The 13,132-nt window shown below is 39.8% G+C and overlaps 1 protein-coding gene across 5 annotated transcripts in view; it reads right to left on the bottom strand.

The window, feature by feature from the left end:
* Positions 1 to 13,132, bottom strand: part of hectd1 (HECT domain containing 1) — a 135,997-nt gene that overhangs the window by 34,199 nt on the left and 88,666 nt on the right. For all 5 annotated transcript variants that reach the window (XM_038781387.1, XM_038781417.1, XM_038781402.1 and 2 more), the window contains exons 16-24: positions 12,095 to 12,229; positions 10,251 to 10,397; positions 10,074 to 10,168; positions 9,890 to 9,995; positions 9,334 to 9,468; positions 9,075 to 9,214; positions 8,083 to 8,406; positions 3,763 to 3,929; positions 1,422 to 1,598 (exon numbers count right to left, since the gene is read on the bottom strand). In XM_038781387.1, coding sequence (XP_038637315.1) covers positions 1,422 to 1,598; positions 3,763 to 3,929; positions 8,083 to 8,406; positions 9,075 to 9,214; positions 9,334 to 9,468; positions 9,890 to 9,995; positions 10,074 to 10,168; positions 10,251 to 10,397; positions 12,095 to 12,229 — 1,426 coding nt within the window. The remainder of the gene's footprint in view (positions 1 to 1,421; positions 1,599 to 3,762; positions 3,930 to 8,082; positions 8,407 to 9,074; positions 9,215 to 9,333; positions 9,469 to 9,889; positions 9,996 to 10,073; positions 10,169 to 10,250; positions 10,398 to 12,094; positions 12,230 to 13,132) is intronic.

Below are 13,132 nucleotides of genomic sequence, written 5' to 3'. Positions count from 1 at the left end.
CCTCGTCTTTCTACACATTTTGTTTGAAGAATCTCATTAAATGCCGAATTTTCCTGCATGTCCTTTGCAGATGACACTTGTGATTTGAGCAAAGTTTTAATTCATTTTTAAAAAAAGGCTAAACAGGAGGAAAAACCTTTCCATGCAGTGAGTGGTTGGAAACTGCCCGAGGAGGCAGGATCAAGCAAGGATATTGTATTATTTGAAAATTAAGAATGTGCAGGGCTATGGGGAAAAGGCATCAATAGGTAACCTGCTGCCGCAGAGTCTGTGCTAACAAGTCAAATGGCTGTAACCATTCTGTGAAATGAGTAGAGCACAATCTGCCCCGTGAAGTTCATCCAAATTGAACGGGCTAGCCTATGTACTTCAGCCAATTTTATCCTGTACAATTAACTCCAAATGTTGTATCTGCCAATAATTTTCTGACATAGCTCTTTCTTGAACATAGGTACAACTTTGTCACCCTCCAACGCAACATTTGTCTTGGAAAATTATGGGAACTATCTTTGCTATTTTGACTTCCATTAAATGTTTTTTTTACTGCGTTTTCTGTTTGAATATTTAACTCCAGTTGTGGCTCATCCACGTGTTACTCAGATAGTCCGACAATCTTACTTTCACCGTACTTGGTGAAAACGGAACCAAAATACTTAATTACTTTCACCATTTTCTCAGTCACCAGCATAGGATTCAGAGCTCAAAGTCAAGCTAATAATTTTTTTTCTTGGTGACACAGGATGACAAACTGGTAATTCATTTTAAAAATGCATTCAATTAAAAAGCTTATGATCAAACTGGATAAAATACATTCAAACACTTGTTTTTTTAACCAACTGAGGTCGAGGCAAAGTGAAATCATGAAAAAGTAACATCTTGATGCTAGCGATTCCCCACACATCATGTTTGCTCTCAGCTGGCTTGTATGAATTGGAATATAATTTAAAGTATGTATTTGATTAGCTAAAGCAATACATCAGTCGAAAATGCTGCACAATTCTTTTCAACATATTGCAGTAGGATTTTCACAGTAACATCATTGCAGTGTTAATGTAAGCCTACTTGTGACACAAATAAAGATTATTATTAATTTATGACCACTTCATCTTAAAGTATTTCAAATTCTATCTTTGGTTAGTTAATGGCATGAAACCTAATGACATGAAACACAGGTGAAGTAGGGAAGATTGCCAAAGTGCAGCTCGCAAGCAAGGTCACAAAAAACATTACCAGTGCAGGTGTTATTTCACACCTAGAATCAGGAGTTTACATTTAACAAAAACCTGGGTTCTTGTTTTAACAATGACAATAATTTCAAAATGAAAACTCCAGGTTTACTATTCACAACCACTGCACATCAGTAAGCATGGCAACTACAGCAGTTAGTGGTGTAAGGATAAAAACAAATCTTACTGGTTTACCATTATGCAGTTCTCCTGTGATAGTGCCTTCACCTGGTGGATTGCCATCTTGATCTCTCCATTTCCAGTCAATGCCCCTAACTACACGTGCACCTGGCACCATGTACTTCAGAACCTGAGAACGCACCAGGCGTCTCTGTCTCCTTAGGTTGGCTTCTGCTTCCTTAGCTGCTTTTCCTATGAAAGAAACAGAACATTAAATATCATGTCTCCTTTGGTGGGGGTACAGAGAAAAGAAATGGAGGATGGTTCAATTAACAGTATAAAATAATTTTATCTGCATTACGTACTATGTTTGGATTACTATGGTTTAGAAATAAAACAAATTAATCTTACTTTTTACAAGTATCTACCTGCATCAGGTATAATATCAACCAAATAGCAGACACTCTCAAAACATCTGTAGTCAAATCAGCATCCTTATTAAAAGAGTACTTCTTTAAACAAGGGATGGATCTTCCGATGCCCACAGCAGAGAATGTTAAAACCCCTCCTTCCCATGCTTATCACTATCCTCCCCATCAATCCCATCCCTCCAAACCCTCATAAGAAACAAATAATCTCGTCAGCCAGGATAACGTGTTGAGCTCCCCACATGGTCCGCTGGTTTTATTTTCTACCAATCCTCTTTTCCCCCATACTCTACTATCACCAACTGTTGTCAGCCACGTGTAGACCTCCATGCATCCCATGTGCCTTCACAAGTGCTATACATTGTCCAACAAACAAACCTATCCATAATCACATCCGTAAACCTGGCCAACCACAACGTCCAAACAAACAAAAACAAAGTATTACTATTATAGATAATTGGATTCATGCTCCCATAGAAACCGATAACTTTTAAACAGAAATTAATTTCCCAGTGACCAATGGAAAGAATCAAAGGAATAATTCCACATTTTAAGCCTTTTACTGTAAAAACTAAAATCAACATACATCAAACTTTAGTTAAAAGGCACCTAATACAAACAAAATAAGAAAGTACTTTTGCATTAACACAGGAAATATGAGAAGTAGACCATGCGGCTCATCAAGACTGCCCCACCATTCAAGATGATCCTGGCTGGTCTCGGACTTCAACAACTTTCCCACCTATTCCCCACATCTCTCGATTCCTTGAGACACCAAAAATCCATCTATACCAGCCTTAAACATATTCAATGGTGGAGCACCAACAACCCTCTTGGATAGAGAATGCCAAAGATTCACAAGCAACTCTTCATCCCTGTCCTAATTAATCATCAACTTATTCTGAGACTGTGCCCCCATGTTTTAGATTCCCTGATCAACGGAGACAATCGTTCAAGGTCTATCCTCAAGCCCCTTCAGAATCTTGTACATTGCAATAAGATTGCTTCTCATTCTTCTGAACTCTAGAGAATGCATGTTCAATTTACGCAGCTTCTCATTATTGGTCTCCAAGTTGTCCTATCTCAGGAATCTTTGCTGTGCTGTCTCCAATATAAAGTATATCCTTTCTGACATATGGACATTAAAACAACACACAGTATTTCAGATGTGATCTCAAAGCCCTGTCAAATTGTAGCACAATATCTTTATTCTTGTTCTCCAATCCCCTTATAATAAAGGCTAACATGTCATTTGCCTTCCCAATTGCTTGCTGTGACTACATGCTACCTTTCTGCATTCCTTGTGCAAACACACTCAAATCTCCATAACTATCGACATTTACAAGTGTCACAATTTAAAATATTCAGGTTTTCTAATCTTATGACCAAAGTGAATAACCTCCCAGTTCCCCACATAATACTCCACCTGCCACCTTGTTGCTCATTTGCTTAATCTGTCTACATCACTTTGCAGCCAGTGTCCTCCTCACAGCTTTAGATGCCCATCTAGCTCTAGCTTTAGAGCCAAGAGTTTTTACAGCATGGAAAGATGCCCTTCAGCCCATGTGAGACACCAAGCACATATCTAACCTTATTGTGTTGTCAAATATATTACTCTCTTTTTTTACATCCAATTTATTAATATAGATTGTTTTGGGCCGAGGTCCCAGCATGGATTCTTACAGCACTCCAATAGTCATAGCCTGCCAACTTGAAAATGCCCTGTTTATATCAACTCTTTGCTTCCTATCCATTAAACTATCCTCTATCAATGCTATTAGCCCCTGCCCCTACCCACTTCATGCCCATACCTTGCGTGGTGACCTTGTGTGGTAGCTTAACGAATGCTTTTGAGAAATCCAATTCTCTTTTGCTTTGAGTTAAGGTACATTTCAAAACAAAATGCCTAACTTTACAAGACAGTCATCAGAGGACAAAGTGCATTAAAAAAAAGACATCTGTGTTCATTTTAACAGCAACCTTCTTACCTAGTTGGTCTTCACATGCACCAGAGACTGTCCCATACAGTTCAAAACCTGAGAGGGAGAGGTAGTGAGTCTGCCCACTGGCATTTTTACCCATCTGTTTAATCCGAATATGTCTCCATCCCTGTTTCTCATCCTTTGGCGAATCCAGAGGCCACGTTGCTGTAGATCTAAACATAAAACTTTTGTCAAAATGTTATTAAGGCATACAACCAGTCCAACGCAAAGTTAAGATGTTATTTTTCAAGAATGCCAAGTCTTTCAATTACATTGTTATGGACATTTCTTAAAATGTACTGTAAAATTTTGAAAACAATCAAGTATACAAAAAACTGTTGTTTTAGAATTCACTAACTCCCGATTCTGCTGGAAAGATTTTTTTGCATATTCACAAAGAAATCAATGACGCCATTAAAAGTATCAGGAGTTTAGGTATCAAGATTCAAGACTGCAAAGTTGTAAATCTCTGACGATCCAGTCACTCTGACACATTGAGGCTCTTTCTAATTCCTTGATGGCGTTCACCCAGGCCTCCAGTTGCCTCCCTGCCTTGTCCAGGGCCACCTGCATGGTGGCCAGGGCCCCAGTGACTTCCACCCTGACCGCTGCTTTAACGTCAGTCTTGATTTCTTCCTCGGGTTCCCGTAGCTCTTTAATGAGGCATTTCCTCCATCCATCTTCTGGTGAGGGGGAGCCCTCTCATTCTGGTGTGGACGGTGTTTCTTCACCTTGTGCATCAGCCATCTCAAACACTCGTTTCTCATGGCTTCTACTCCTTTTTGCTTCTTTGCGGCCTCTGGAGCGACTGTTGCTCGGCATCGTCTCTTGCGATGTTGTTAGATAGGGTGAGGGGATACTTTCCCCCCTATTCTAGCAGGCTATTCTGAGTAAATGAGCCTTATTTTGGGTTCTTAGGAGAGCCGCCGCGTGCCCCCTCGCCCGCTTCTACCCTGTTCAGACATCTCATGATTTGAATAGCTCTCTATCAAATACACTCTCAACCTTCTCTTCTCCAAGGAAAGGAGTACTACCTTCTCCAATCTATCGTCATTCCTGATATTACTCATCTCTGGAACCCTTCTCTGAATCTTTTCTGGACTTTTCTCCCAAAGCCTTCACATTGTTCCTAACATATAGCACCCAGAACTGGATGCTAAACGCCAGCTGAGGCCAAACCAGCATCCTACACAAGTTCAACATAACCCCTTTGTTCTTGTACTCTGTGCCCCAATTATAAAATCTAGGATGCTGTATGGTTTATTAACTGTGCTCTCAATCTGACATGCTGCCTTTAATGACTTATGCACATATATGCTGGTTTAGCTCACTCGGCTAAATCGCTGGCTTTTAAAGCAGACCAAGCAGGCCAGCAGCACGGTTCGATTCCCGTACCAGCCTCCCCGGACAGGCGCCGGAATGTGGCGACTAGGGGCTTTTCACAGTAACTTAATTGAAGCCTACTCGTGACAATAAGCGATTTTCATTTTCATTTCATATACATGCAAATCCTTCAGCTCCTTTATAGTACCGTTTATTTTATATTGCCTCTCAATGTTCTTTGAACCAAAATGAATCACATTCCTCCACGTTGGACTTGTCACCTGTCTGCCCATTCCACCAACTTGTCACCAGTCTGCCCATTCTGCCAACTTTTGAATTTCTATCCTCCTCACAGTTCTCAATGATTCCTTTTATCTCGTCCATTAATTTTGAAATCCCAGTACACTCTGGTTTCTCGTCAGATCAGATAAATCTTTTGCCTTACTAATTTTGAAATCCCCACAGTCTAGGTTATTAATTTATATAAAAAAACGCAAGATCCCAACACTGACCCTGGGGAACTCCACTGCAAACCTTCCTCCAACCGGAAAACATCCATTAACCACTACTCATTATTTCCTGTCACTCAGCCAATTCCATATCCAGGTTGTTACTTTCCCTTTTATCCCATGAACCATAACTTTGCCCATAGGTTTGTTGTGCAATACTGTTCCAAATGCCTTTTGGAAGTCCATGTGCACCACATCAACAGCACTGCCTCGATCAGCCCTCTCGGTTACCTCTTCAAAACAAACTCCAGCATGTCAGTTAAGCACAATTTGCCCAAAAGAAATTGGTGCCGGATTTCCCTAATTAACTGTATTTGTCCTTGTGATTATAAATGTGGTCTCTGATTGTATCTAGAAGCTGTTCCACCACCAGATTTAAACTGCCTGTAGTTCCTGGGTTCACCTTGACACCCTTTTTTGAACAGGAGTATAACATTTGCAATTCTCACTTCTCTCAGTATCCTTGGACGCATCTCATCCAGTCCTGGTGTCTTATCAACTTTTTAAGTATCAAATAACAACTTTCAACCCTTCTTGCGTCTGAATAACCTCTTCTTTCACAGTGTCCTGGACTACATGATATTTCTTGGTAAAGACATTTCATTTAATACCTCAGCCCAGTCCTCTTACTCCATGTATAATTCCACTTTTTAGCCCTGAAACAGAACTACTCCTACTTTTACCACTTTTTCTACTATTTATATGCCTTTAAAGATTATTCCCTTTTAGGTTAGCTGCAAGTTTCTATTCACACTCCCTCTTTGCCTCTTTTTTGCGTATTCAGCCCTCTAAGAAACTTCCATATTCAGCCTGGTCTTCAACTATATCTTCTGACATCTGCCAATAGCATATTTTTTCTTCTTTATCTTAATATCCATCTTTTTTGTCATCCAGGAAGCTCTGGGTATGTTTGTTCCACATTTCCCAAACCAGGAAATATACTTTGACTGTACCTGAACTCTCTCTTCTTTGAAGGTCCACCTACTGTTGACTGTTCAGCTACCTTTCTTCCTGCCAACATTTGATTCTATTTTATTCAGCCCAGATCTGTTTTTACCCCAACTGACGTTGGCTTTCCCCCAGTTAATTACTTTTGCTTTGTATTATACTTGTCCTTTTGCATAGCCAGCCTAAATCGTATGATACAATGATTGATATCCCCCAAATGTTCTCTTGGTTCACTTGGCCCGCCTCATTTCCAACAAGCAGGCCGAACAGTGGACTGGAAACATACTGCAGAAAATGTTCCTCAACATGCTCGAGAGACTCTTGTCTTTCCGTCCTTTACTCTACTCACAGATGTCTGGCGGATGTGTCCTTCAGGACTCAGCTAGCTTAGTCAGTAGTGGATCTACCAAGCCACACGTGGTAATGGGCATTAAAGTTCCCAGCCAGAGAAAATTGTGCCCTTGCTACTCAGTGATCACAGTAAGTCTGACAACACCAGGTTAAAGTCCAACATGTTTGTTTCAAACACTAGCTTTCGGAGCACTGCTCCTTTCTCAGTGATGTTCAATATACAAGAGCAGATTCATCAGCTGAGGGAGGGCAGGAGGTGCCAGTCAACAGCAAGTTTCCTTGCCCATGTTTGACCTGATTCCATGACATTAATATGATCCAAAGTTAAAGTTGAGGACTCCCAAGGCTCCATCACTATGCTGCCATCTCCAGGACATTTATCCTGCAGGAGAAAGAGGATATACCCAGCGATGGAGGCAAATGGGACAATGTCGGTAAAGTATAGTTTGGTGAGATTGACTGCGTAATGTTCTTGCTGGACTAGATTGTAGAACAGCTCTCCCAAATATGGCGCAAGGTCCCCAAATGTTAGTGACTTTGTAGGGTCGGCGAGGCTGTGTTTTTGTCATTTCTGATGATTAGGCCGTTGTTGAGTGGTTCAGTTTTATTCTTATTTAATTTTTCTGTAGCCGTTTGACGTAACCGAGTGGCTTGCTGGGCATTTCAAAGGACACTTAAGAATTAATCACACTGTTGAGAGTCTGGAGTATATAGGCCACACGTAGACAGTAGAGCAAGGATGGCAGATTTCCTTCCCTCAACAACATTTGTGAACCAGGTGAATTTGTATGACAATCTGATGGTTGCATGGTCATCATTACCGGAGACTAGCTTTTTAAATTCCAGATTTTCTAATTTATTGAATGTAAATATATCTGGTTGAATGCAAGAAATTCAGGAATTAAAAATAAAGTAAATTAGAGGACGCTAATGTTGTGCAGCATTACCAGTTATTGATTGAATTAGACACAATGCTGATATTTAGGAATTGATTACTAGTATAAATAAAGGGAAATGACGCAGACATGTAAACAGCATGACAACAGTTTTAATCCATGTACCCAATGTAGAGGTCAAACATAGCATTGAAAGTTGGGTTGTATATCTATGTAATTCCTGAAAGCAGCAAACCCCACATTATTTATATGTTAAAACATTATTTTACAGTAATTTAATTTCAATTCTACTGACTCACCCTGGTTCATTCAAGCTGCAGTCATCCACATGAGTGTATAGAGTTGTCCAGTTTTGTCCATCTTTGGAAACTTGAAACACCCAGTTCCTCAGGGCAGACCGACCATATCCACGTGCATGTCGCAAAGTATAAGCTAAGGGGATCACCCAAAGACCAAGGTCAATAGCAAACCAAGCATTCTTATCATCATTCGTATGGCAATTAAGGGCTGAGCTGTCACGACTCAAGATGTCTTCCAATCGTCCATATGGCAGATTTCTCCCCTCTGATGATGTTACAACGACCAAGCCATAAGCTGCAGGATTCACCCACTCATATGCAGTTCTAAAATGCAACATTAGGATTTTTTTAATGAAAAAAGAAATTCAACAAATACCCTAAAATTGCTTGTGTTATCAACAAAACATCATTCCCGTTATTTATATTATTTGTGTCATATCAATTCCATACCCCCTGAAAATGACTGCACCAACACTTAGAAGTGCAGGCAATTCATATTGAAATATGGCTTTTCAGTTCATTTAAATAGCCTCACTCAAAGCAAATCTACTGCTCAGAACACTGAGCAGTGGTTGCAAATTATGAAGCACACCAAGCAAATATTTCCAGTGATGGATAAAGGTTTCAAGAGTTAGAAAACACATCTTAGAAGAGGTTTTCAAACAGTGTTTCACATCAAGTGCTTCACATTAGTTATTGTTACTCTCTGGTGCAAAACTGAAACGATATGTGTAAGCTTTCAAGAGTAGCCTGAGTCGGGTACACAACCTGCCTATGATGTGGAAAATCATGTTGACACAATGTCTTGGAATTAAAACATCTACACAAAAATATCCACCCAGTGAGCAAACCTTCCCCCAAGGAAACACTGCTAAAATGTTGGCACATGCTCCAAAGCCTTTAAACACTTCAGAAATATAGCCGCCTTCCTTTCGGGAATTACATACAAGTCACCATCTCAAAATTCAAAAATTCAAAATTCTCAATCTTACTTGGCATTTGTCCCAATCCAGTATATTATTCCATTTTCATCAAAGTTATGCTGGTGCCGGAAGATAAAGGTTTGTCCTTCACGTAATTTACGCACAAATACGAACGTTGATCTGTCAAAGTCATACCACTGTTTTGCCACCTGAACCGAAAAAATTAATTTAGAACTAAAATATGTTCCATGTTCATATTCACTCATTCTTTAACATCCTTTGGAACCATAAAATGTATTTTTTTGAACAGTTACATCATATTGTTTACCATTTTCAGAAGATACTGCTCTAAGGATTCAACAGTGGCCAACGGTTCCATTTTGAGCATTCTTCCAGTTCTGTCGATCAATGATGTCTCCCCAGGAGCACGTTCCAATCTAAACCTCAGCCTTCTTGTCAAGATCTTGAAGGAAGGAAAAACAGTCCATAAACAGATCAGAATATCACCTGAACTTCAAAATCATAGTAAACTGCAACACATGCACATCACTGCTTCTAAATTTCATTTAAAATATGATTAAACAGTTAAAGCTAGTCATTAGGTTGAAGTTTGAAGCAGAAGAGAATGGAGTAGTTTGGAATATGACTGCGGGTAATCTGAATTATCAAACATTCAGTCTGCTTCAGCTTAGTTAGAGTAAATAGTTCTACAGTTTTCCCCAGACTTTGCACTTAGCTACACAAAAGGATTAGAGATACTTCCACAAAGATTTGGTTGTACAAAATAAATATTATTCTTTTGTATTTAAGAGCAATATACTACATGCATTGTAAAGCCAAAGGAAAACAAATATCAGACTTCAGAATCAAACATTCTCTCATACCTGCAAGTTGTATGAAGAACCAGGCGTATCGTATAGGTGAAGAGGCAGCCTCTCAATAGATTCTAACACTGCTATTAGCTTTCGAACAAGAGCAACGGCTGGCTGACTAAAAAGAAAATGCTTTTTGTTACAAAGCCAAAATAATTTTTAAAAATACACTTAATTTAAGAAAAGTCCTACCTACCTTTCTTCATCTTCATTTTCACTGAATGCAGTTTTGAAGACATTTATTCGTTCCATCAGTTGACTACAATCTTGTTTCACATCTAAGTCTACATTCTACAGTGAAAGGGAGTGAATATTGTAAACTACAAAGTCGATTCAAAATGCACAAATGCTTTTCTTACAACTTCATACTAACATTGTTGAGCACAGTAAGAAGTGCCTGCACCAGGCCACTGCTGCACATCTCATAAGGCGAGATTGTGTTTTCATCCTTTAATAGTACGATCAAGTTCTCGAGAGCAGTTTTCATTAAATCTCTCCATGTAGCCTCCCCGTCGACACCCTGCAATGCAAAAAACATTATCTTAATTCATCTTGAAATGTTTACTGTTCAACAGATTACACCTCAATTATTGATTGGGGCGTCTTAGTTTAGATTTTTAATTTGGGCAAGTCTCGTTCTCGACCTTTAGGCTAAGATGAGTGTGAGGTCAGGTGTAAAGCCCGGATCTGGTATGTCTCTCTTGTGGAGACCATGAATTGGATTCAATTTGAATTGGTTTTTAGAGCAAGCAGGGAGCTGGATTAGGGGTTTACCCCTGTCCACACTGAGCTCTGGCTTTGTAATTCTAATGAAGTAATAAAAAAATAGAAACATGATTTTTACTTGCTAGCCAAGAAATATGCTGACATGTTGGGTGGGAATGCACAAGGTCAGACAAATTTTCCAAATAACAAGCCATTGTGACAAGAAGTCACAAGCACTTCCTTAAAGCGTGTGGAGCAGCAACCTGTATGCTTCTACAGGACTGAAAAGCCTGCAGCAGCTTTGAAGACGTAGTGCACCTAAAAGACAAGTCTGCAGCAATTCTGAAAGCTCAGCCACAGGAAGATATTATAGCTCTGCAGGACTCAGGAAGGAGAGATGCATGCTCATCAATAAGGCTGTGGCAGTGCTTCTGAATGAATTTCACCAAAGAGTGAGGAATTACGTGGATCATGCAATGCACCATAACAGCAACACATCAGTGGCCAGGACAATTATTACCAACTGGACAATTACCTTGCTGTGAATAGTGAGGTAAAATGATCTAGCTGAACTTTCTAAATATACGGCAAATTGAGCTGCAACGAAGCAATTAGCTGCTTACTATAAAATAGGCAATAGGCAAAAAGGTTGCCGTAATTATCAAAAAATGCAGCCAAATACTCTAGAGCAAGTAGTTACAAGGTGCAGATATCCTTCCAAAATGTTCTGCATGTTGAGGGAATCATTGAGTTTGAGGGAGTTAAGAGTTTAGGAGGAAGACAACAACAGAGGAAGTGGAGAAACAGGAGCCAGCTGGAGGTTCAACATCTGCTTTCCTCATCCTCGTGTAACCATACTACCAGTCAACAAATTGAATTAAGGGCTCAGCCTGACTCTTCATATGAACTGAATTCCTCAGCAACCTATTTCAATCTCTCTTCCTCCTCCTTCTCCTCCTCCTCCTCCAAGTACTCCTGAGGAAGAAGTAGAAAGATTCATCTCCTGAAGCCTGTGCTTCAGAATGCTCACCATAATTCATTTATACCATCCCTCTAGAACAACAAGTCTGAGATATCAAGTTGGGGAAGAGAAGTAGAAAAGCGAGCCAGAGAGCATAGTACGTACTGGGTGTGGGCATTTACATGACTGTTCAGAGGGTCAGGAAATTTTATCCATTAGCTGCAAAGCTTGGAGTCCCAGATCACACAAGCCCTGCTTTTAAATACTGATAATTATGTAGAAACCACATGTGACACTGCAGTGGATTGCCAACATTGATACACCACGGATGCTTTTGTAGCACAGCTTGGGTAGTTTTAGACAGATCGGCACAGAGCCCCCAAAAGCAAAATATGATTATTGGAAAAACATCTGTATTGGTATCTAGATTTCAACTGAAATGTTCCAAAAAGTGACAGAAATATTTACTTATCCCAAATTATATTCAACAGAAATGCAAAGTAGGGTAATTATGCTAATCTGAAATTCAGGTATTTGTGAATTTTACTTACTTGTCTGTTAGCATGAAGCTCCCATGCACTCTCAAGTTGGGTAGCTATGTTTCGCAATGTGACCACCACTCCACGAGGCATACTTTCTACAGCCTTAAAATGATCATCATATAAATCTCTGGCCATGGTTCGCACCTGCAAACAAAAATTCTTTAAAAGTTAGTTTTCTCTTAAAATCAACATATTTATTCTATATTCAATTGGGAGGCACATAAAAGGGATTTGCTTTCAAGTGTTGGGCTAATAAATTAATACAGATAGAGGATTTGCTAACAAATAAGAAAGTTGGGATAAATGGATCAATTTCAAACTGTAATTAGTGGGATTGGCCTCAATTATTTAGAATCAACATTAAAGACTTGCCTGAAAAGACCTGTAGCTAAATTTGCTGAAAAAATGAATATGATAGGAAAACAAGTTGTGAAGAGGGCAAAGAGAGTCTGAATAGTTTATGGATGGGTTACGTGAATGGGCAAAAATTTGGAAGCTAGACTACAATGTGGAAAATGTTGTCCACATTGGCAGAAGAGTAGAAAAGTAGAATATTATTTAAATGTAGAGAGATGGCAGAATGTTGCAGGACAGGGGGATCTGGGTGTCCTTGTACATGAACCACAAAAAGTTAGTAGACAGGTACAGCACAGCAGTTAATGGAATTAAATTCTATGCATAAATTTGGCTTGAAAAAACTAATGTCGGTAAAAGTGACCACCAAACCATTGTCAACTGTGGTTAAAAAACTCCACCTGTTCTACATGTGATTCCAGAAATGCAGCAATGAGTTGACTCTTAAATGTCTCTGGACTCGGCACCACCTAGCACCTTGGATATTGCTCTGGCAAACCCCTGTCAGAACCCTCCAGGCTTCGGCATGCCCAAAACATATGGACATGGTTTGCTGGGCTCCCCGCACATCTGTCTTCTACCCTGAAAAACTTGCTCATCCTCACCGCCGTCGTGTGCCCAGTGTACCACCTTAAACTGTATCAGACTGAGCCTGGCACATGAGGAGGAGGAATTGACCCTGCTTAGGGTTTC

The sequence above is a fragment of the Scyliorhinus canicula genome, chromosome 2, assembly GCF_902713615.1.
Source record: "Scyliorhinus canicula chromosome 2, sScyCan1.1, whole genome shotgun sequence".
NCBI classification, from domain to species: Eukaryota; Metazoa; Chordata; class Chondrichthyes; order Carcharhiniformes; family Scyliorhinidae; genus Scyliorhinus; species Scyliorhinus canicula.
This window is presented reverse-complemented; position numbering and strand designations above follow the sequence as displayed.